Here is a 26,226-nt window from a genome sequence, read left to right as displayed (position 1 = left end):
TTTTTTTTAATAGGATACTTTTCCTAGTGATAATAATCTTTAAAAGAGAAAGTATTAATACCTCAATATTTTGAAGTAAGATAGCTCAGAAACACAAGTTAAATGCTATTTATTTACTTTTCTAAAATGTACAAATGACTCATTTTTATTATCACTCATGCACTGTAATAGCTGGGAGAACAGCAGGTTGCTTGAAGATGTAACAAATATTCTTTGAACACTTCAATAAACAGAATGTAAACATTCACTTTAATAATGTTTCCTTTGTTAATGCAAAACTGAGTGCATTTTTTCCTTGTCTCTGGTTGAGTCATGACTAGCTGAGTAGCAACAGCAGAGCGCTGAAAGAATTTTTCAACAGCAATTTGCTTGTTCTAATTTACTTTTCAAGGTTGATGATCAGGATCATTATGTGGCTTGCAGAACTATTTCTATTAACTTGATCCAGTCATTCCTCTTGTTCTCATCATATTTAGTTGCCCTGGCAGCTTTAAGTGAATCAGAAGTGCCACTGGTGCTCCAGTTCTATAGTTTCATATACAAAATGAATTCCTATATCCTTTAGAAACAAATCTGTCATACTCATTGAGAAAGTATGGGTTCTTTGAAATGAGTGACTCAGATACGAAACCTTTGCCTTTTGTTCTTCAAATAGAAATACTCTTTCTGGTTAGTGGACCTATGCAACAATAATACCAAAGCATTATCTGTTCAACCTTAACTTTGTTTAAAGAAATTCTAAGTAGCCTCGTGTTTTGAGCTTGAACACAATCATCACTCATCAACAAGATTAAGAAATAAAACTCATGTAATTTTTAAAATTTACATGATGCATACTGGAAAAGGCTTATTTTATTTCAATGTATAATATTCTAATAATGTAATGGGAAATAATCAAGTTATTCTCCACATTTTCAATAAATTTCAAAATCGCTGAATGTTTTCCCAATCTGCTTTCTGTGAGGGAATGTGTATTACTATAGTTCTAACATTTAAAGAGTGCCAGCTAAGTGATTTGGAAAATTCAATGGTATTACATTCTTCACACTAAACAAAACTATAAAACTGGCAAAGAAAAGAAACTCTTACTTCAATCACTGGCAAATTAACAAAGTTAACAATATAAGTAAAATGGATCACACTTACCATGCTTTGCTTCTAAAAGGGAAAAATCACAGGGTTTAAAAATATAGTCATTAGTTATCTCTTTATATAACCTGCAGAGGGCACTAAAGTCCCTTGAAAGAAAAAGTAAAAAATTTAAGAGGGATAACAATAATTTTTCATTTTTATTTATTAGTAGTATGTTAACTAAATAACTTTTTTTTTTCCACAGAAACTATCATTTAAAGAGAAGACATTTAAAGGAAACATAGTTTGATTTTAAATGTTTAATGGAGTATTAAGATATACAAATTTTCACGTCCTACTGGAAGAACAATTCAGCAGGTGGTTTCCACCCCAGGGCATCCGTCACTATGTAAATGCTGTGCATCATATATTAACACCACACTACCAACAATTACACAGATTGGCCAGGGCCTGAGAAAAGTCAACCTGGACCTCAAAGTAACCTGCTTACAAAGCAGTAAATTAGTAATACAGATAAGGCATTGCATTGCTCCAGGCTATATACAGACGATAATGTTATCATATCCATAAAACAGTTGTTGAAAAAAAACCTAGAAGCTAGCTGAAAAGCTTTCAACTCATAAGAGTTTTAACCATTTTATAAGAGTAACCTCAAGAGTTCTTTGGTAATATTCATTTTATGCACCTCCTCATTACTACTGACTAACATTGTGTTTGCAGGGAGGACATTTGAATATTTAACTTTAAATATTCTTCTTCCTCTGACATAATGAAATATTTCATAGGGAAACCCACCAAGTTGTACACACTAACATAAAACATTATATAAATACCCACACACATACATCTATGCTTTACATAAATATATTTTCTCTGATAGCATATTTCAAGATATATTGCAACATTTTATTAACTAAAAATTTACTGCACAGAGTAAGTTAATTATTAAAAATACTAGTTTCTTAGCAACATGGCCAGGGGATCCTGCCTTCCATCTTATATTTTTTCTGATCCTCAATTTTACCATGGTTAAGTAACTTGCTATCAAAAGATATTTAGAAACATTTTGGTTACTAAATTCAAACTAGAGATGTTCATTTGGCATAAACATAAGTTAGATATGCATTTATTTGAGTCACTGTTTCAATTTAGAAATTGGATCACAAAAAGTTTGAGCCAAAAAAAAGGTATAAGAAAATTATCCAAATACATAACTTGCAAACTGATACTAGAATAATGAACAATTACAAAGCATTAAAAAATGCTGTCTATAATAATAAAACTAGTCAAGAAACACATCTTACAATTTTATTCTTCAAATATTGTGCAAAATTTCATAGAACATTTCAAACTTTAAAGTTATGGAGGAAGGGTACCCAGTTAAATGAGAAAAAGGCAGAAAAAAATAGTAAACAGTACTGTCGAAATGGTTATTTTGATAACTTAAAATAATCAGTTTGAAGTATTTTTGTAATGGTACTTTTATGAAAAAAATCTTGATTCATCATGGGAACAAAACAAGCTCTTTTTCAAGAAAGGACAAAGTTAAATAAAGCTTTGAAATCACAAGTCTTATGAATAATTGTGTACTGCGACATGTTTTCCCAAATTGGATTTCTTTACCACATACCATGACATTTTTTAATGGAGGCGGATGGGGAGAAACTGTGCAGTTGAATAAAATAGAAGCATTTTCTCAGCGTAAGTTGTAGCTTTGATTTTTGGGTTATCTCAGGGCCAATAAATATACACTCTAGTATATGAAACAAAACTAGAAGATATACTTAAACTGTAGTCTTTGTTTCTTCAAAGCCTATGTTTTCTAAAATCATTGTTAGGCAAAGTAAAAAGAAATGTTTGTTCTATTACATAAGAACTAAACTTCATTTGGTATTCAATTGACTTTCTAACTTAGCAGACAGGACTTTTACATCTTCAAATACTGAAAATAAATTGCATTCTTGGCCCTTGCTTTAAAAGGTTATAGAGAATAAACGCACACCCTGGTAGTGTTCTAGTGATCTCCCTAATCTCAGTTGCACTTTGTCAGAACGAGGTAACTGGTAGTTAAGTGAAATACCCTAGATCAAAGGGGGATTAATCACCAACTGAATCCTTGCTGAATAAACCTGTCATTCAAGAAAATTATTTCCACTGAACTTAGCAGAGGATTGAAGGTATTTGCATAACAGGGACCTACGTACTTCAGCCAGGTTAAAAGGTTCAGAATTCATCCCATGTTTAGCTTTTTGCCTCCTTTTCCTTTCAGCAGCCTGGTACAATGGTTTCTAATCTGATAATACAGCTAACTATCTAAATGATGTCAGAACAGGAAAGTATTGCAAAGTTTGGATGAGGGATGGATCAATTTCACTTTCAGTAACTCCTAAATCTGATTTGTTGGAATTTAAGATGTAATCCTAAAAAAGTCCCTTAAACCTGAGAACTGTTTATTAACATCCCTTTTCTGACCTTTGTCTTAGAAACAACCATTCTGCTGTGGCAGCGGTCCCTGCAGAGACTCTGGATGATAACTCGACCTACCTTCCTCCCAGGGGTGGTGCAGGAGTCCATGAATATCTATAAAGGATTCTGAAATACTATAGTAAAAACTAGAAGAAAAATACTAGTAGTTGTTCTATGTATTAAATTGTGCTTTGAAATATCTTAAATCATACAATGTATATATAAAACCACAATTTTAACTCACTGAAAATATTCAGTTGGTGTGAAAAAATTAATTTTGTAAGACTAATGCTTAATTAAAATTTTTTTAAAAAATTTAAGAATTCCTGATAAGGCTATTTACTTCAAACCTGACATTTGAATCAATTATTTAAAAAGTAAAAGGTAAAAAATGCCCACCACTGTAAGGGGATTGTCTTACACTGTTAAGGGTACAGCTGACTTTAAAAAGTTTGAGTACATTTTCAGAAAGGTAACACTTTTTGTACATTTTGGATCTACTGAAGAATAATTACCCATATGATAGACATCAGATTTCATAATCATATTTTGGCACTAAAGGGAATTTAGCAATTTTGCATCCAGCGGTCTGACACCATCCAAACCTTTAACTGGAAGTAGGTGCTCATATTCAGTGCAAACACACAGCATCTTTCAAGTTAAAAAATGCAAAGAATAGTTATCAAAGAAAATGAATAAAATCCATAGCGAGATAATATTTTAGAAAATGATTGAAGTTTTAACCCAAGAAAGGACTCTTAGAGTGTCTTATAGCTTAGAATAAGAACATGTCAATCACGATTAAGCTTCTGGAATTGGAATCCCTTTGAAATGCAGCTGTTTCTTCTTTAATTGTGGCAGCGGACTCTGAAGAAAAGAAAGGTCCAGCCTTAAAGATGAGTAAGGAATACAAAATAGCTCAGGATTAGTTGTGGAGTTCAAAGGTCGCTAATTACACTAAGGAGTTCCCAGACACAGAGAAAACATTAAACAGGTCACCTACCAAACGGGAAACAGACTTTGTCTTCAGAAATTATCCTGAAGTGACAGGTTTCTAGACAAAATCAAAGCATCACAGTGTGCCCAGCTGATCTCAACAGGATGAAAACATGAGTTAGTTTTAGTTCTGTAGCGTTATGTTAGAATGCAATGGCAACAGATGGCATCAGGTTCCCCATTGTCCCTACACTTTTCCAGTACTCCTTAGATTTTCCTCAGGTTTCTAGAAATGTCAGATCAAAGATTCATTGGTTTTTACGACTGCTTATAAAGTTTTGCCTAGGGGATTATTATACTGAATCTCAGCCTACTCACTAGATAAATGCCTCTTCCCTATTTTAGTATACTTTGCTAAACACTTATACAATCAAGATGTACAAATGGCTCCGTTAATATAAGTGAAATGTTAAGTTTTCCTTGAGTTTAAGAGAGATCAAAAAACTTAAAGGGAATGATTTTTTTCTTTTTTCAAAAGGAACGTTTTTACTACTGATTATCTATGATTAACCTAGAATAACAAGCTAAAGTCCTGGTCTGGAAGTTACTCTGTTTTCTTCATTACTTGGGATAATTTTGAACATAGAACATTATGCCATGATAATGTCTTGCAGAAAATGAGTTTATGAGTAGGATTGACCTTAATTTTAAAAAATTACATTTCAAATCCTAAATTTCTATGCAATCTCCTTTCAAACTACCATAGCTCTCTTTCAAGAAGTTAGCAGCTTTTTCTAAGCTTTTCCTTAAGAGACTCATAAAAAAAAGAAACCAAGATATAATTTAATTGAATATTAATCTGTAATGCGTATTTTTTTTATATCTCTTCTAATTCTGTTCCGTAAAAAGAAACTTGACATGGAATAGGTTTTGAGGTTCTTGAGATTTCATCTTTTCTTGAATGGTCATTTAAAGTCCAACTTGACAATGAACTACTTTGAAAACAGAATGTGACAAATAATTGTAAAGACAGGTGGACTGTATGACTGGATGGTTCCTGAAGAAACCCAGAGCATGCCAATAAGGAAGCAAGGGTGACAAATTTAAAGAAAATGTGCTACATGAAACTGAAATAAGATTTAAGTGATACTCTCTACCCATAAAATAGCTTTTGATTTTTACCTGAATTCATTCATTAATGAATTATAATAAAACAGGAAAAGACCGTTATTATATCTAAATTTATATTTAAAAATTTGGCTGCAGATATTCAGTAATCACAAAACACTATGCTCATCTTCTGAAGGTATCCCACTCCTCTTAATATGCTTACTAAACAAAATGTTATTGTGGCAGATTAATAAGCTTGCCTGAAAAGTAACTCCAGAACAGAGATAAACAAAATAGAATTATGCAGATTCTTTATTAGTCAGTAGGATAGTTCTGATTAAAAACAGGTTACTATTTAAACAATTTTCTTTCATTTTCATCAGCTGTTTTCTCAAGAGATTTACAAAGTTGTTTCTAATGTGGTCTCTGGTATTCTGTAACAACACATCGTACTAGCACTTAGCACTTAGGTTTGGAAGAGCAAATAGTTTTTTATCTTGCACGTCATCTACAATCTATTGGGAGTAGCTGCCTGCAGCTCTGCACTGAGGAGCCTAAGCCCATATCCAGGAAGGCTCAGTGGAGAAAGAGGACTGTGACTGATTAGCCATGTCTGCCACAGGGGCAGGAAGAAACATGTATGGCAGGGTAACCCAAGACTAGTCTACAATAAGCTGAAAGTGAATCACTACATTTTATGCTCTGAAATCATACTTGAGTAAAATCAAAGGGTAATGAAATTGGATACATTAGTCTTTAAAATGTTCTTTCACACTAGATCAGACTAAAAACATTGAACAAGAGCATTTTGTAATTAAATCAATGATTTTCACTCATAGGTTATATGCATACACCTTAAAAATAAAAGACTGTGATTTAATTTATGTTACTATTGTATAAATCCCATTTAAACATGAGACAATTACAGTAATAATGATCCATATGTTACTGGAGCAGGAGCTTTAGAATTCCAGATGTAATAGTCAGAAGAAATTAGTTTCCGGTCTAAAAAAAAAAATGATAAGATTATATTATCTTAAAAATTCAATGAGAAAGCAAAGTCATGATATTTAAAATTGTGGAACACAATTATTTCAAGGAAGGCAATACTTTGAGATATCCATTTCAATTCAATTTTTATCAAGGCATTATTATAACTTTCACCACTTTAAAAATATGGCTTCATTAAATACATGAATAATCCACCTTTTAGCTTATACATGCCAAAATCCCTCATGCCAAATCTGCTAATTTTTTTCTCACATCTTCCCTAAATTCTTTTTATTATAGACCATTACTTCAGCTACAAAAACATTAAAAATAGTTTTATTGTTACCCTTCTGTAACCTCTTCACTACAGTTCTGATTCTGATCTTGCTATTCTTTATGCATTCAAAGTTTCAGAGATGGAAATACACACCCAACTTTCTAGTAACGTTTTAAAAAGGTTGCTTCAGTGGTTTCTTATTGTTCTGATAAAATTTAAGGTTTCTGTTTTAAGAGCTTTGGACAAATGAAAACCTCTTTAAAGTTTTCTGATATGTAAAACTGAGATGATAATGCTCATTTGGAGCTAGACATGTGTAAGTTCTTATTCCATCTCTATGTATCCAATTCTGCCTTTTATACCTTCTTCATAATGAAAAGGATAGAGGTAGGATGTATTACTGCATTGTCTTTTTGTTGTTGTTTGTTCAGTTTGAGAACCTAGTAACATTGAGAGGCAACATAGCATATTGGTTAAGACATTGAGAGGCAACATAGCATACTGGTTAAGTGGTCAGGGTCTAGAGACAGACTGCTTGGCTTTGAGTCCAGTTCTGCCATTTACTAGCTATGTGACCCTATTCTCTCTGTTCCGTCAACATCCTCATCTGTAAAATGGAGATAACAACACTTACGTAGGGTGCTGTAAGGATTAATGAGTTAGCGCACATTACATACTCAGAACTGTGCCTGGCACATAGTAAGCAATAAACATCAGCTATTATTATTTAAATTAAGATTATTAGCATTATTAAACTATTTTCAGAACTAAGTTGTATATTATGAATATAGATTTTATTGTCAAGATGATGGCAAAATAAAGGTTTTTACATAGTTGCACGAAGTGATAGTTATGCTCTGAAACTAATAGAAGAAGGAAATAAAAGATTGGTCATAATTATGCATTTAAAGTGACCTCTTTCATTCATATATTAAGAAGCAGGTGAATTACTGAAACATCCCATTCTGTATTATAATCTCTGAAAATTACTACAATATGTTTAGTTAATATTAATAAGATACAATATTTTAAACATTATCTAAAGAGACAACATATTTCCCATGGACAACCTAAAATACTGGTCTGTTTGCATTTAGACAAAACTGCTGGTTTGTCCAAACTAACAACTGTATTGTGCCTTCGTTTAAAAAAAAAAAAAAAGAAAAAGCATTATGAAGACTCTTCCATATACATGAATTTCTCTAAAAAGCAATGAAAAAATGATGTAGGAGAAAGCACAGGGATGTATGGAGGTAAAGAATATGGCTTATTCTGGTTATATTACATAGAATATATTATTGCCATTCACAGGTAATTCCTTAGAATTCAGTAGTTCTGAGTTCTGTAATTCTTTAGAAACTTTCAAGTACAAAGTCTTGTCTTATCATTCCTAGGGACCCTAACCCTTAGTTTAAGAAATACTTACCTAAATAGCTTTATTCCCCTTAATATATGAGGCAAAAATGTTGCTGCTTACGTTTATCTAACTCTACCTCATTCTAGCTACTTTTTTGTTCTGTGCCACATATCTATATTTGATCTGAATTAAATAATTTTGAATTCATCTACAAATTGCTCTGTTTCCCCTCCCTATATTTCCATTTGTACTATATGTGTGTGTGTGTGTGTATACACACACACACACACACACACATTTCTCTTACCCTCCTTTTGGTAAAACAGAGTACTAAATAATGCTCATTGACTACAACATTTGCTAAAAATATTTAAAATTTTAAGTAATAATCATACTTAACATTTATTGAATCCATCCCACATGCTAAGCATTAATGCTAAGTGCATGGTTGATATGATTTTATTTAAACCTCCTAACAACCCTGAGGTAAATACTACTACTAATTCCGTTTTATATATGAGGAAACTAAATAAGAAGTTCACTAACTTGCCCAGAAGTAAATTATAAGCAGAGCAAAGCAAATCCAACTTTAGACTAGAGCCCACCTCTATGTCAATCCTTGCTCATCCAGACCACTTTACAAATAGGAGAAGGCAGAGGGCAATGTACATAAACTGTTACACAGGATGGATTAGGCCAGAATTTTTATAAATCGGTATTATTCTCTGATCTTTTTCTGTCATATTTTAATTTTATCTTAGTTAATAATAACATAACACCACTTTAGTTACCTTAAGTTAGTTTGAATCTGTACAACTTACATGTACTTATTTTTGGTTTTCCTGATGCAAAAACTTGAACTGAATGCTGATCCGCATAACACCCAGTGAGTGTATAATCTAAGATCCTAAAATGAAGCTAGAACAAGAAGAGAAATGTACCAAATTAAGGTGATTATTTGGTAAAAATGATGGTCACATTTTTTTCCCTTGACACAAGTTTAGGAATTTATTTCACAGAGTTCACAAAATAAAAATCACAAATAATACTGTGTGTGATTGCGTGCGAGTGCACATGTTCACACATATATACTCACCTTTCCCTTCTGCATTAGGGTCGTTTCTTTGTAAGGCTGCCATTATGAAGTGCTTAACACATACCAGGCCCTTCACTAATATAAACTCTAATCTGCACTGCAAGGTATCCCTATTTTACACATGAGGGAACTGAGGTTCAGAGATGGAAACACTTAGCGTCCCAGTAGGTAAGTAGTAGAGCTGGCATTTGAACTCAGACCTGCCTGACTACAAAAGCTGGTGCTCCTTCCCCTATGGTGTTTGGTGTTCTGTATGTTCTCTCCTATCTCTAAGGCTATGTGGCTGTGATAGATTTCAGATCATAATTCTTTTATACACCTTTTAGCAGAACACAATAAAATAATTACTAAAACAGAAACACCAGTTTATCTGGTGTTTGGAGGGAATGAAACGCTCTGCTTAATTTTTCAGAAAACTAAAATTTAACTTTTACATAACTAACCTTTCTAAAATGTAATGAATGTAATGAATGAATGTAAGTTCCTGGATTTAATTGATAATGTGGTGATATCAGTATAAATGCCAATTAATATATTGGGCTATAATAGAGAGGGCCATTAGTACCTTCTCTGAAGGCATAGTGTTGGGCTGTCTCTGAGCCACAATGATATTCACATGAACCATGAAAGGTCTATTCTTACAGAACTCCTGCCTCCTTTTGCTGTGATTCTCATCTTTGCTGCTAAAAGCTTTTGATTTGGCAATATCCTGATAGCTTTTCTATACTTTTTTTCTTCCTTCTCCCTTCCCTGCAAATTTCTCTCTTTTCCTATCTTTCTCCTTTTGATTGCCAAACTAACTGATCACAGGCATAGATGTAATTTTCAGATCTTCTCAGCAATTTCTTCCCTATTGCAACTCAAATTATCTAATAGTAAAGGGCTTTTGCTTGCTTGTTTGGTATAATTCTGGATGCTGGAAGTTATGACAAGGTTGATTTCCACACAACTAGATATTATAAAAATAAATCTATTCATTGAACACAAATACGTACTACACGCTTTTGATGCGGCTATAACTGGTTAGGTGATGAAAATGAATAAAAGAGTCATAATCCCTACCTTTGAAAAACATATAGTATAGTAACATCTCACTTTTTTTTCTGAAAAACATCTGGAAGAGGGAATTTCTATAATAATCATTGAAACAAAGCTCATGGACATAGTTGAAGCCAATACAGAAGAAATGAATATCACTAGTGTACTTCTGACTTCACTACCATTTCCCCTAGTTGCTTTTACATATAGATTTCAATCTCTCTTTGATTTCTTTGATACTACTCTATTTAGGTTTTCCTGCTACCTTTCTGATCGCATTTTCACTTTCCCTCACTGATTCTTTTGAACCTTCCTCCTATTTTCTCTTATCTTTTTCTGACCTTATTCATTTCTACTGCCTCAACTATTTCTTCTCCATGGATAACTCCTAGATCCTAAGAACAGTTGAGCTTTCTCTTGAGAATCAAGCTTTGGGTTTTAAGCCACCTACTGGACACCTATACTGGGGTAAATTGCTATTACCAGCAACATATGTGATATGAAGCCCACTCCCTCCCAAATTTCTCCACATTTCTTCTAAGATACAGAACTTTCTTCTAAGTATGTACATCCATTCATCAAATATTTATGCGCTAGGTACTGAACTAGATGTTGGGAATAAAACGATGAATGAATGAGATTCACACAGTCTTTGCCCTCCTGGAGCTTCAAGTCTGGTCTAAGTCACAATTTTTTAATGACATCATCTTTGACTTAAAACTATTTCTTATCTTTCTACTTAATTACTGAGATTAAAGGCTATACCTTTATCACAGCTCTATTCCTTTTTCTCTCTTCCTTTCTCTTTCTGTGACACTACACTAGTTCAGCATTATTAACTTACTACCTTTCAGATGAAATACTAATATAGCTAAAAAATAGTTTCTTTGTCTCTAGTTTTTTTCTTCACTCACCTTCCTCACATCCATTTCAGATTGATCCTCATAAAGTATCGCTTTCTGGAGGACCACTCCCGTACTCAAAGAAAGTATAACATTTTCTAACAAAGCAATGAAAGCCAGATTCAAATTCTCTACAATCCAGACCTAAATCACTTATTCAGACTTCTGTGTGACTACTGTTTCTAGCACTGGTTCCTAAACATGCCTTGTTATCCTTCATTCCTGTGATTAAGTCATTTCTTCACCTATACAAACGAGAGTTAATATTCAAGGCTTCATATCGATGCTTACCTGAGCCTCAGAGTTTTGCCTAAACTCCATCTCTACTACAAAGCTTTCCTTGATCACTTTGGTTGGAAGTGCTCAGTCTTTTTTTTGAAAGACCAAAAGCAGTCAGTCCTGATCAGTTACTGACATGCATCATTGAAAAATCCCTAGAGGGCAAAGACTACATCTTACATTCTTTTTATACAAATCTAAAATGTGATATCTAAGAGCTGTGTAGAACTAGGTTAAGTTGAGGTATTTAGGTTTTACATAATTCTTTCACCTTAAAAATTTTAAAGTATTAAGTGAAATAGAAAGTGATTACTAAACAAAAAGAATCTTACTAAAATCTAACAGAGGACTTAGACAAAAAGAACAGAACTCCAAAAACAAAAAAATGTTAGGAAACATTAAAAATCAATTATATGCAATTTGGAACAAAAGGAAAGGCTTCTAATGTAGTGAGCCATATAAATATATTTACCTTTAAATACGCTGTGCCTCCAATGCAAATCTGGTCAAATGGCTGCTTTTCATGGCTCTTGGCTCCAAAAGTTACAGTTCCAGAAAGACTAATTTCCATTGATTTTGGGAACTTCTGTCCTAAAAACAGAAATACATCAATCAACTATTATAAATTAAATAGATTCTACAGCAAATGAATGAAAAAAAAATAAACAAAACCTAGTTTACCAATATTCCAGATCAATAAGCTTTTCTCTCGAAATACTTCAAGCTGGCCAAAACTAACTTTGTATTCCACATGTGTGACTGGACCTCTTTAAAAAAGAAATGGACAAAATGGAAAGAAAAAAATAATCATAGATATAACAGTTTAAAGAGATTTAAGTCAAATCTTGCTACTGTTACTTAATACAAGGACAACATAAAAGCAGATCTGTATTCAAGTTTGCAGAATAGAGTAGAATAAATAATGAATATTATATCTCAGAAAACACAGAAACACAATAAACATTTTTTTAGTGATGCTATACATTTCATTATTAATTCTAAAGATAACTACAAAGTCATGCAGAATGTATTAATACAGGCACATAGATTGATGTAACATTAAAACTGTGATTTTACTATATATTTATGTATCCTTTGAAAAGAACTATTCTGTAGGACAAACTTAAAAGTAGAACTGATAAGGAAGTAATCTTATGATATTAATTCACCAGGTTTTCTAGTTGGGCTTGATCTGTATGTTGAGTACAGAAAATCGTTAGAAATAAAGCCAGTAGTAAAATAAACCCTGAAGAAGCTACACTGGCTGAAGTTTATAATTTACTAGCAAGTAGTTTAACCAGAAAAATGACGATATTTAAAAATAAAGAGATTATTTTTATGACAATGTTTTGGTTAAGAATCAGCATACATTTGAATAACATAAAATTTTTAGATCTTAAAAATAAGGTAAAAACCAAGACAATTTATTATAGGGCAGTGGGAATGTACTAAAGAAGGCAGAGATCATGGCATTATGTTACTTTATTCCTACCTGTTGTAAAAAGGTATACGAGCTTCACAGAATTCAAAACTATTTTTCACACTTTCATGAAGTTTTAAATTAACTGTTATTTTTAGTTGTACTTCTTCCTCTTTTACTTGATAAAAACCCAAAATTGGTGGCACAGGGACCTGGAAACAAACATAAACACATTTTTATATAATTCTCAGGTTAATGGGTCTAAAATATCAGTGGTGATGGAGAAAAAAGCCTTGCAGTAATATAGTCATTATATACAGATATGACTTTAATGACTAATGGGTTACTCCAAGTTATTTTGATAATAGATGATGAAGCTACATTCCTTCTAAGGTCAGGGATTCTTGCATCTCTTTCTATTTCCAGAGGTGAGAAAGGTGCCTTACAGAGGTGTGTGATACATTCTTTTTCCTACTCCTGCTTGTTCAGATTCCCTTCCTCCAGGGTCTCTATAACCTGCAACACAGAACGTGCACTAGACATACTGATCACTGACACCCGCCCACAGTTTCTGCTGCCCTGCTTGTATCTTGACTCCCCAACCCTCCCAGATCAGCAATAGCTTAATGGGTCATCAATAACTGATCGGAGCGAAACAATCTGAATCTTCTGGTAAATAACTCATGAAAAGTTCTTGTTTGGACCAAAAGTTCTTGTTTGGATGATTTGCTCACAACAGAATTCATAAATATGAAGATTAGCAAAGTCCTAACTTCTCCAAGGTTGTTTACCTGAGAAGTGTAGTAGCATAAGTTGAATGACTCTAAAGGTGGAGTGAGTGGAAATTTGTAAGGCCCACTAAATGCAGAATCATCTGCTGCATCAATGCTACTAGAAGTCAGAATGGCAGAGTCGAGAGATGTCACACAAGGATGAACCAGAATATCCTGAAGTGGAGATCCATTGGTGGGGAGACTCAAGCTGATGGTAACATTTGGCATACTTCCTTCTAAATCACACTGCAACACAAACAAACAGATATTACCAAGATTTTTGAAGCATACATCTTTTGAATGAGGCCTTTCTTAATTTATCTGAGTCACTTTCCACAACTTAATTCACTTTTCTCTCAAGGTATTATTCTCATTGCTTTCTGTGTTCTGGTTAATGATTCTATCATGCTCTCAGACACCCAAGCCAGAGACCAGGAGAGCCTTCCTAGAGCCCTCTGCTTACATTTAAAACCCTTAAAAAGCAACTTTTCTTCATTCCTGTTACACTGGTACAGGCCCTTACAATTTCTGTCATAGCCCTCTAAGTGTATCTAGACTCACTTTCCTCTAATCAATCCATCCTTCATCAATGCTAGAGCTATCTTAATAAAACATAATTCTAATTATATTGTATCCATGTCAAAACCTCTCAATAGTTCCCCCTCAGTTTTGTATTACTTTTAAAGCCTTTTGCTGTTTGGTTCCCATCTACCTCTTTAATCATTTTCTACCCTGCAAGTAATGCTGGAGACACATTGGGGACTGTCAGAGGATCAGAGACTTATTCTCCCAGCTCCTCTTATCCGTGAGTAAGCCCTCATTCCTATACTAAACACCTTTACTCCCATAAATCTGTAGTGGCTCTTTTTCTGACCCAGCCAGACTGATATACCTTACTTGGGTGTGTGCTGGGGGCCGGGGGGGGGGCGGCGGTGGGCGGTCAGGCTCTTCCTTTATAACTCAAACTTGACATTTACCTCTATTAAAGCACCCAATTACAACTGTCCAATTGAGGCATATAAGGCTTACTGATAAGTTTTGTTTGGCTAGACTTGTACAATATTTTAAGAGTTGGTGGAACTCAGTAGGTACAATGCTTAGCTCCAAATGCAAGCAGCTAGTTCCACTATCATATACATAGTCTGCATTATGCATTAACTGCCCGCTCTCTAGAGGTGAGATCAAATGTCTGTGCCCCTGTTTGTTTCCTTCTTTAAGCTTTAAGTTTTTGAAAGCAAGAATTATTATATTTTTCTTTGTATCTCTAGTGCCCAGTACATTGCTAAGTATAAGAGATACTCCAGGGACTTCCCTTGTGGTGAAGTGGTTAAGAATCCGCTTGCCAATGCAGGGGACATGAGTTCGAGCCCTGGTCTGGGAAGGTCCCACATGCCGCGGAGCAACTAAGCCCGTGTGGCACAACTACTGAGCCTGCACTCTAGAGCTCGTGAGACACAACTACTGAAGCCCACAAGCCATGACTACTGAAGCCCGCGTGCCACAACTACTGAAGCCCGCACGCCTAGAGCTCGTGCTCCACAACAACAGAAGCCACCGTGAGGAGAAGCCCACGCACCGCAACGAAGAGTAGGTCCCGCCCTCTGCAACAAGAGAAAGCCCATGTGCAGCAACAAAGACCCAACGCAGCCAGAGATACTCCAATAATGTTTGCTGAATGGATATCTTTTTATAATTATGAACCGTACCTTTGGTTCGCAATTTTAATAGGAAATGTTTTATATTTTTATCTACCACTTGACATATGTGTGAATTCATGAATATATCTGCTGTATAATGCAAGCATTTAGAGAGCAGGCAGGCATTATGAACAGTACCATGTATAATTAGTGACTTATAAAGGTCTTTCAGTGATAGAATAACGTCAATCCCATTTGATAATAAAAATGCCAAATAACTACTATGAAACTTAAGAACATTTTAGTATTTTCAACTTTAAATCATCTGCTACTTCACTCTCTATATGTGGATAGCAAGAATTAAAGAAAAAAGTTTTATTTTTTGGCAGATATTTATGGAGATAATATATGAACAAATATTAGTAGCAAATAGTATCAACATTTTAAAATATTCGGTTTATACTTATTATCCTCTAACACTCTAACATAATTAAAGGAATCAGAGAAACAGCAACCATTATGGAAATAACCAAGAAATTATCTGCTGTCTAGGCATCTGAAATACCAGAGCACTAGCCATTCACTACGGGATGAGGACATCCATTCTAGAAGAAATCTGTATACTACCTTTTAAACCAATCTGGCATATGTAGATCTGGACTTTTAATTAGGAATTATACAAACAGAAGCAACCTAGGTCCTTATCTAATTTTAAAAATGAGAAAAGAGGGCTTCCCTGGTGGCGCAGTGGTTGAGAGTCCGCCTGCTGATGCAGGGGACAGGGGTTCGTGCCCCGGTCTGGGAAGATCCCACATGCCGTGGAGTGGCTAGGCCCATGAGCCATGGCTGCTGAGCCTGCGCGTCCGGAGCCTGTGCTCCGCAACGGGAGAGGCCACAACAGTGAGAGGCCCGCGTACCGCAAAAAAAAAAAAAAAAAAAAAGAGAAAAGATTGAAAAAATTGTGTAAGTCTTCCAAAGAGACAGAGAAATTAGTGGTGGAATGAGGATTAGAACTTCAGTCCACTGGCTTTTGGTTCACCAGGTTTCCTACTAGGATTGAGATAAAATGAAGATAATTATTTCCATTTACAATAGGCTTCATAATAAAACTCCTTTAAATACTTTAAAAATGGTTTGGCTAACAGTTATACTATTTACATACAACCCTAAAGAAACATTTAGTTCATGAGTTTCAGTATACCCTCACTATTTTTATTTTTAGAAAAAAGTTTTTTAAAGATGAAAGTTTCCCATAATGATCATTTGTATTAGACCAAGAATAGGAGCCAATCTAAAATTCCCAGAAGCAATAAACTAGGGTCAGCCTATCAATGAGCTGAGATATTTAAATAGCATAATATTAATTAGTATTAAATTATATATAACATATTCCCTGTTCATTACTACAGAATGAAAAACAGAGACAGTGAATTTTCCTACTTGTATTTTACAGAACTTACAAGAAACGTAGATTCAACTGCTTTAAGAGGTATGAATGACATAATCTGTAAACACCTTAATTTTGGAGACATTTATGATAATTATTTCTATTAAAATTAATAACTGGAATGTATTTTTTTCTTTTTTCGGTACGCAGGCCTCTCACTGTTGTGGCCTCTCCCGTTGCGGAGCACAGGCTCTGGATGCGCAGGCTCAGCGGCCATGGCTCACGGGCCCAGCCGCTCTGCGGCATGTGGGATCTTCCCGGACCGGGGCACGAACCCGTGTCCCCTGCATCGGCAGGCGGACTCTCAACCACTGTGTCACCAAGGAAGCCCTGGAATGTATTTTTGATCGTAATAGAAGTGAGTTTAAAACAGGCACATAAATTTTTAGGTCACTTTAAGGTTAAAAAGGAAAAAAAAAGACCCAATTTGTCTGCCAGGACTCTTCTCATTCTCTGTTCTTGAAATCTACTTTTATCTATTGGATTTGCACTTAACTACTCAACATTGATATGATATATAAAAAGTTTATATTAATAAGTGCAGAAAATAAAGGAAGATAACAGAAAAACAGACACCTGAGAATATTAATATGTACTTGTAGACATTCTCTTGGAGGGGCTCTATTTTTGATCATTATTGAATGTGGCACTGATCACTGCTAACTGTATTGTTATTTTCATTGCTTTTTCCTATTACCTAACCTTAAACCACAGAACCCTATATTAACCTAGTGACTTGTTTAAATAAAACGTGAGCCCTTGAAAATGGCTTCAGATATTAAGTCAAAGATTTGTCAATTTCACCCCCTCTAGGAAAAATGGAAAGTAGGTATGGTGACTTTAAAATATTTTCACAAATTCTCTGACCCTACTCTTTTCAAAAGATGGAGCCTCATCCCACTCCCCTTGAACGTGGACCAGACAAAGTGACCTGCTTCTGATGAACAGAAAGTGGCAGAAGTGATACTATGTGACCTTTCAGCCTAGGTAATAAAAAGAATAGCTTTCACTTGTGCCTCATGTGGCTGTCTGTCTGTATGATCATTTGATCAAAGGGAAGGCAGTCACCAAGTTGTGAGAATATTCTTAAGCAGCCTGTTGAGAAGTCCACATGGAAAGAAACTGAGGTCTCCTACCAATAATCAGCACCAACTTGCCAGCCATGTGACTGAGTCACCTTGCAAGTAGAACTTCCAGCTCCAGTCATACCTTCAGGTGACTATAGCCCCAGCTGAACTCTTGACTGTGACAGACTTCCACACTAGAAGTTCCCAGCTAAGTTGCTCTTGAAGTCCTGACCTACAGAAACTACGAGTATAATAAATGTTTATTGGTTGTGGTAACAGGTCAATTCATTACACAGCAATGCAGTCGACCCTTGAACAATGCGAGGGTTAGGGGCACTGACCCTCTGTTCAGTCAAAATCCATGTATAAACTTTACAGTCAGCACTCTGTGTCCGAGGTTCCGCATCTGTGGATTTAGCCAACTGTAGATTCAGCCAACTGCAGATACTATAGTACCGAATGCAGTATGTATTTAGTGAAAAAAAGCCACGTAGAAGTAGACCCACGCAGTTCAAATCTGTATTGTTCAAGGGTCAAATGCATATAGCCAGTATAATTAGTAAGAAATGCAAAAAGATAACATTATAAAATTTCACATGAACATAACATTTAATGACTGCTGTTTATAAGAATCAAGAATGTCACATTATGATGTAAAATAAGGTCGGCAAATTTTACTTTTCTCCATAAATGTTATGTGCTATGATAAAACAAGTACCAGAGAAAATCTCACCTTGCAAGTGACAACTCCAATGACTTGCCATGTATCTGCTATATCCTGTTTATCATATTGCATGGATTTTACCTTTTCAGTGATAGAAATAGAAACCTGTGGTTTTCCTTTGTATGTTCCAGCTTTCCAGGTCGGCTGTTTTTGTGGATGAGTAACAGAAGCAAAATTAATACTATCCAATGAATTCTGTAAGTTGGCATCTAACAAAGTGCCAAAGGGACAAGCCTGTAGAAGCAAGTCAGGCAACTGGCTCAATTTTGTATTTAGCTCACTGTCATTTTTTTGACCTGAGTAAAGAAAACCCTGTACCCCAAAAAGAAGTTCAAAGCCTTGTGAAATTCCACTAATGCTAATTAATGGTGGACGAGGGGATAAAGTTTGTTCAACCAGTGGAACACAAGCGTATATCATGCCATTCTTCATGAAAGCAACAACTGGCCAGAGTTCTTCACCTCCTATCGGGAGTGCATAAATGGATGTTTTATTGATGTGTGAACAGCTATCACGACTCTCCGAAAAGTGCTTATCATCACGCAATAATCTCAGTTCGAAAAGCAGTGCTTTAAGGAAGGGACCATCTTCAGGAACAGGCACATAACTTGCTCCATTGAAGACTTTGGCTCTTTTTTCAACAGTTGGATACCGTCTGTATTAATGGAAACAAAACCATAATTAATTCCTGCAAGTAAAATAAAACTGCAAGTTCAAAACCTAAAAACAAACACAAAACATAAGGCAAACACTAATAACAACAAAACACACAATAACAAATACACACACCAACAAACAAAAACCACAACCAAAAAAATATTATATTACATGTTAAATTCTTTCTAAAACAATTACCTGTTGTGTACTTGATATATCTCAAATGATAAAGTATCATTATCTATTATCTAAAAAAATTCAATTTAGTTAATTTTTTAAATAGGTAGAATAGAGTACCTGGTTCTAATTCAAAATCCTAGTCTTTGGCCGCTCAGATTCACACTTAAGCAAGGTGTGTATACCTGTATACATTTTAGGCATCTATAAGGACTTTTTTTTCTTTCTTATCTTTTTAAAAAAAATTTATTTTATTTCCTCCTTTCCTTTGTTTTTTAATCACAAGGAACATCTTTCTCCCCACTCAATCCTACCTCCAGGAGTAACCACTGCCAAGGGTTTACTGTTTCATCCTTCTAGAGGGTTTTCAATGCTTTTAAAGCATAAACATAAACACACTGTCATTTTAAAAAAACAGAATGATACATTTTGCAGTGAAACTTACTTTTTACACTTTCCAAGTTAGGTCACGTAAAGCTACAGCTGCACAGTATTCCATTGGGTTAAGGACCTGCAATCTATCTGGACCCCCATTGGTAGAAACATCACTTCTTTTGTTGTTACAGATAAGGCTGCAAAGAAGATTTTCTTGTCTTGTCTTTCCTTTCCCCTTCCTCCCTCTCCTCCCACCCCCACTTTCTAATTGAGGTATAATTTAGATATAACATTATATCATTAGGTTGGTCAAAAAGTTCATTTGTTTTTTTCCATAAGGTGGCTCTAGTAGTGCTTAGTTGTCTTTAACTTCAGTGTTCATTTATTTATTTATTTTTTTTTTTAATTTTTTTATTTTTTCAGTGTTCATTTAAAAAAAAAAATCAAAATTGGAGAATTTCTGTGTGGCCATTTTAATATTGAAAAAGAAAGAAAAAGCAACATTTTTAGCATATTATGCTTTATTATTTCAAGAAAGGTAAAAACACAATTAAAACGCAAAAAAACAAGATTTGTGCAGTGTATGGAGAAGGTGCTGTGACTGATAGAACGTGTCAAAAATGGTTTGCAAAGTTTCATGCTAGAGATTTCCTGCTGGACGATGCTCCACCATTGGGTAGACCAGTTGAAGTGGATAGCAATCAAATCGAGACATTAACGGAGAACAGTCAATGTTATAGCACACTGGAGACAGCCGACATACTCAAAATATCCAAATCAAGTCTTGAAAATCATTTGTACCAGCTTGGTAATGTTAATCGCTTTGGTATTTGGGTTCCACGTAATTTAAGTGAAAAAAAACCTTCTTGACTGTATTTCCGCATGCGATTCTCTACTGAAACATATCAAAAACGTTCTGTATTTGAAACAAATTGTGATGGGTGATGAAAAGTTGATACTGTACAATAGTGTGGAATGGAAGAGATCGTGGGGCAACTGAAATGAACCACCACCAACCACACCAAAGGCCGGTCTTCATGCAAAGAAGGTGATGTTATATATAGTGGGACTGGAAGGGAGTCCTCTATTATGAGCTCCTTCTGGAAAACCAAACAATTAATTCCAACAAGTACTGTTCCCAATTAGACCAACTGAAAGCAGCACTCCACAAAAAGCATCCAGAATTAGTCAACAGAAAACGCATAATCTTCCATCAGGATAACGCAAGACCGCGTGTTTCTTTGATGACCAGGAAAAAACTGTTATAGCTTGGCTGGGAAGTTCCGATTCATCCGCCGTATTCACCAGACATTTCCAGGATTTCCATTTATTTCCGTCTTTACAAAATTCTCTTAATGGAAAAAATTTAAATTCCCTGGAAGACTGTAAAAGGCTCCTGGAACAGTTCTTTGCTCAAAAAGATAAAAAGTTTTGGGAAGATGGAATTATGAAGCTGCTTGAAAAATGGCAGAAGGTAGTGGAACAAAACAGTGAATACCTTGTTCAATAAAGTTCTTGGTGAAAATGAAAAATGTGTCTTTTATTTTTACTTAAAAACCTAAGGAACTTTTTGGCCAACCCAATAGTTTCAGGTATGTAACATAATGATTTGATATTTGTATACATTGCAAAATGATTACCACAGTAAGTCTAGTTAACATCTATCACCTTACATAGTTACAAAATTTTTTTTTTTTTGTGATGAAAACTTTTAAGACTTCCTGTTGGGGCTTCCTTGGTGGTGCAGTGGTTAAGAACCTGCCTGCTAATACAGGGGACACAGATTTGAACCCTGGTCTGGGAAGATCCCACATGCCGCAGAGCAACTAAGCCCGTGTGCCAGAACTACTGAGCCTGCGCTCTAGAGCCCGGGAGCCAGAACTACTGAGCCTACGCACCACAACTACTGAAGCCCGCGCGCTTACAGCCCGTGCTCCACAACAAGGGAAGCCACCACAACGAGAAGCCCGTGCACCGCAATGAAGAGTAGCCGCAATGAATTGCGCGCAGCAACGAAGACCCAACACAGCCAAAAATAAATAAATTAAATAAATTTTTAAAGACAGACTTCCTGTCTTAGCAACTTCCAAATATGCAATACAGTATAATTCAACTATAGTCACCATGCTGTATATTACATCCCTATGACTTATTTATTTTATAACTGAAAGAGTATACCTTTTGACCCTCTTCATAAATTTCTCCCACCCCACCACAGGACTTTTTTTTCTGATTCCATCTTAGTAGAGTATGATGGAAAAAAGTGGTTCAATTTAATCCTCCACATTGTGGGTTCACTAGTATCCTGAGTACACTTGGTACCCTGAGTCTTCTTGCCAACCCCTACAAAAACATGTAAGAGCATCTTAGTAATAGTGGTTTATCTCTATGGCCCTGGAAGATACTATGAGGTAACAAAAAGAATAAAATGAATAATCTTTTATGGTTTGCATGCTCTATCCTGAACAGTAAGTTACTAATTCATCCTTTTTTTGGGGAAACAGAAATTTACAAAAATGTTAGATCACATCTTCTTAATTAAAAAAGTACTTTCCCAATTCCTTATCTCTCCACTCCAAAGTCCACAACAAAGTCATTTATTTGCTATTAACTTCTGTGTAAATTGCCTAACTTCCCTAAGTCTGTCTTCTTATTTGTAAAATAAGGGAGTGGCTAAAGAACATATAAGCAATTCTCATCAAGAATCAAGAACAGACCTAGCCAAATAATGTTTTTCTACTAATTCACTAATACTACTAATAATTCTAAAAAAGAAAAATAAGAATGTATTCAAAGTTATCCATGTATTAGTGAACCTCACTCATTTACATTCTGATGCATTTTCTTGATTGAGGAAAGGGAAGAATTAGCTAGCCCTCCAGTAATGGCCTAGCAGGTGAATGCCACTTCTTCCTCTTAGTCTTTGGATAAGGATAGTTAAAAACTCTGGACTGAACTCTAGCCCAGACTATTATCCTCTAGAGGATAATTCAAGTTCTCTTAAGTGTAAGAATTTCATGATTGAAATTGCAAAAATAAGTTTGTCTGGGATCTTATTACAGAATGTCTCAATATATGTTCAATAAATACTTTGCCGGATGACTCAACCTGTCATTTCAGAGTTATTCTAGGCCTTTTCTAAAACAGGACTTGAACTTTAAATGGCCCTGCAACTATAGGGAACAATACCAACCTAAGCTAGACTTAAGCTGGTACTGTTACTATCTATCCAGACAGCAAATCTCTAAACCAGAATCTAAATCAAGTTCTGTTGTGGGGAAAAAGTAGCTAGATAGAGGAAAGATCATTTGCATTCTTAAATCTTATGTGATGGCCATCACCCTTTGGCAAATATGTGGATAAAAGGCCAGTGCATATCTGTTTAGCTCTAACTCTGGCCCCAGGAGGTCAGAAAACAGAAAAAAAAATAAAACCTAACTAATTCGTTCAATGATACAGGATTAAATAAGTGGCAGATGAATTATCTGAACCCAAGTTGCTGCCTTCATAGAGATGTTGAAAAGTCCACCCAAACAAAAAGAATTTTTCTTTTGAAATATTCTAAGCACAGTGGGAAAGAACTCTGAAAACAAGCACAACTTCTTCAATAAACTTATTATTGTACACAGTACAAAAATCTTACCTCTACGAAATATTAAAATAAGCTACAAAGCCACAGATATAAATACACTATGGTACTGGCAAAGAACAAAGTAATAGAACTGAGACAGACCAATGTTTATATGGGAGACATAATAAACTACTATCAACAGGCCCAGAAATCAATGAAAAAAATACATACTGTTTGGAAGATGATGTCAGGAAAACTGCCCCACAGCATAGAGAAAAACAAAATGAGAATATTACTTAACACCACATCCAGAGATGGACTACAGACGGATTAAAGGCCTAAATATAATAGAGAAAATGATAAAGTCAAGAGGAAATAATGTAGTAAGATATCTTCGGGAAATAAAGGTAGGAAAAGACTTCAACAAATTCCCCCAAAGGGCTAACTACTTTGACTGCAACAAAACTAGGGATTTCTGTTTAACCGAGGGTAATGAAAAGTTAATTGACAATGACAATAAGTTAAGATAAAATATCTATAATAGCTAAAAATGACATAGGACTAATATCAAGATTACGCAATGAACTCCTACAAGTTAACAGGAAAAAACCAGCAACTCTTGCAGAAAAAAACAGACAATTGATATATACAGGCAATTCACATAAGAGGAAACCCAAAGGCCATTGCTACACAGAGAAATGCAAATGAAAGTAAGGTATTCTTTACACCAGTACTGGCAAATAGTGGAGTAAGTGTTAGGAAAGAATAGATACTGCTGATGAGAGTCTAGACTGGTCAAAGAATTCTGAGGAGCTAATTATTGGTAATATTTAGTCAAAATCAGTATAGATATGCCCCCATGTAACTGTCTGAGGTTATCTACTGCAGCACCGTTTTGATAGCTGAGTCGGGGGCAATCTGGGAGATCATCACCAGGGGAAGGGGAGATGTAAAATGTGACAGATGTAAACCATGGAGTACTACAGAGCAAGTAGATTCAATGGCCTAGATCTGCACTATCCAGTATAGTAGCTGCTAGCCATACATGGCTATTTAAACTTAAAATGAAACACAATTAAAAACTGAGTTTCTCAGTTACAATAACCACATTTCAAAAACTCAACAGCTACATGTGGCCAGTAGCTGCAATATTAGACAGTATAGATTTAGAACATCTCCCATTTCCATCACTGAAGAAAATTCTACTGGACAGTGCTGCCCTAGATGAACACAAAGTAAACTGGATGTTTCCTAAAAATAGTGCTGAGAAATCTGACAAGCGTAAGAAAAGGGAATGACATCTATAGCACACTTAATTGTATAATTTGAAAAATACATACACAAACACACAAACAAAAGGATAAAGATACCAAAGGGAATATATAAGTAAAGCAGGAGTACCTAGGATGGATGGACCAATAAGGCTGATGAACCATATTGAAGATTATTAACCTCCTGAGGTACAACAAGAAGAACAACAAATGTAAGCCAGGTATCCCAGAGAAAATGGTAAACTCCAAGGCTGGATGCCTTCAGTAACAAAAATTGTTAAGGTAGGAAAGAGGGAATTTTTCATATCCACATTGCCTACCACTTTTCCTTAAAATTACACTCATCTTTGTCAGCCTGAATCTGGATTCAGAACTAGCTACTTCACTATAGAGCTTTTCTCAGGGAAGAATGAATGTTTGCAAGAAAGAACTGTCCACCACTGAGAACAAAAGGTGAAACAGATCACTCAATTGCCACCCATATTTTACAGTGAGTTACTGTATATTCTCTTCACAGAGCTAGTTTGATAAAACGCGGCAAATTCTAAAAGTGGAACCAGATCAGCTCACACCATTTTAAAAAAGTGAATTCAGTTTAATTTTTTGTACTTTTCCAATTTTCTTCAACAATTAGGAACTTTAAAGTAAACTATCTGAGAATTTCTGGGAATGAAAAATAATTATAAGCTGAAAGTAACAGCCTGACACTGCTCAGCAAGAACTTTCCATAAAAATGAGTTAAAATGTCCTTGAATGATTTTTATTAAAGTAGAAAAATGTGAAACATGTTTATTGCTCAGGAAGTTTCCTTTCCTTTCGTCATCCCTACATCAATCTTACGTAGGTGGAGTTACGATACAGTAACATTAATATAAGAAAATACATAATACTTAAAATGTGCCAGGCATCAACTCATTTAATTCTCACAACACTATGAGGCAGTATTATTACAATCTCCACTTAACAGATGAAACAAATGTTAAGTAACTTGCCCAGGTGTCGGACCAGGGATACACAGCATCACAAAACTATGCTACACCATCCATCTGTCCGATCCATCACGCCTGAGGATTTAGATTTGCGTTTACCTGGAGAATCTGACGGTGCCACAAAGTGGACTTCCCGGTTCGTGGCTTATGAGCCACACTGCCCGCTGGGCCATGCTAAGCCACTAAGACATCAGCTCTTCGCTAAGGTGGCCACCGAAGAAGAGCGCAGACCGGCTTTCTCAGGCGTTTTCTTTTACCAGAAGCCCCGAGGCTCACGCAACTAGAGCCACGTTCTGCCCCACCACAGACAGGTCGGGCTCAGCAGAGAAGCTAACTCCTTCAGGTGAAGTCACTAAAACCTCTGAGTCCGCGCTGGACAACACACGCCACAAAAAGTTCTGTGAATCCGCCCTTAAAACCTCCGGAAATCTATTTCTCCCCACCAACCCTGATACTTTCTTCCCCTCGAGTCCACTTCCGGGACGGTAGCCCGCAAGGATCATGATGCCTCACTCGCCCGCGCGGGGAGCCTCTTCGCGGTTCGCCTGCTGCTCTCCCCCTCGCCGGCCCCTCCC

General features: G+C 35.5%; 1 protein-coding gene across 2 annotated transcripts; it reads right to left on the bottom strand.

The window, feature by feature from the left end:
* Window positions 1-1,376: 1,376 nt before the first annotated feature.
* On the bottom strand, window positions 1,377-26,125 carry AP5M1 (adaptor related protein complex 5 subunit mu 1). Of its 2 annotated transcripts, XM_060294847.1 has the most exons (9): window positions 25,751-26,125; window positions 23,623-23,647; window positions 18,621-19,266; window positions 13,755-13,982; window positions 13,036-13,175; window positions 12,225-12,310; window positions 12,016-12,134; window positions 9,050-9,146; window positions 1,377-6,609 (listed from the first exon to the last, which is right to left on the bottom strand). In XM_060294847.1, the coding sequence occupies exons 3-9, from the start codon at window positions 19,041-19,043 to the stop codon at window positions 6,527-6,529; spliced, it is 1,176 nt and encodes a 391-aa protein (XP_060150830.1). In that variant the 5' UTR covers window positions 19,044-19,266; window positions 23,623-23,647; window positions 25,751-26,125; the 3' UTR covers window positions 1,377-6,526. The 2 variants fall into 2 exon arrangements, with proteins under 2 accessions (XP_060150830.1, XP_030710954.1); XM_030855094.2 differs by lacking the exon at window positions 23,623-23,647.
* Between the last annotated feature and the right edge of the window lie 101 nt (window positions 26,126-26,226).

This window comes from Globicephala melas, chromosome 2, assembly GCF_963455315.2.
Source record: "Globicephala melas chromosome 2, mGloMel1.2, whole genome shotgun sequence".
In the NCBI taxonomy this organism is placed as follows: Eukaryota; Metazoa; Chordata; class Mammalia; order Artiodactyla; family Delphinidae; genus Globicephala; species Globicephala melas.
The sequence above is the reverse complement of the archived record's forward strand: the minus strand, read 5'-3'. Positions and strand labels throughout refer to the sequence as shown.

Excerpts from the sequence above, each read along its gene's own strand:
- AP5M1 (XM_030855094.2), bottom strand. The coding sequence starts at position 25,824 with ATGGCCCAGCGGGCAGTGTGGCTCATAAGCCACGAACCGGGAAGTCCA. Across the intron at positions 13,983-18,620 it reads TTGGAGTTGTCACTTGCAAG|TGTGATTTAGAAGGAAGTAT; the intron begins GTGAGATTTTCT and ends TTTGTGTTGCAG. Across the intron at positions 12,311-13,035 it reads CGTATACCTTTTTACAACAG|AGGTCCAGTCACACATGTGG; the intron begins GTAGGAATAAAG and ends TCTTTTTTAAAG.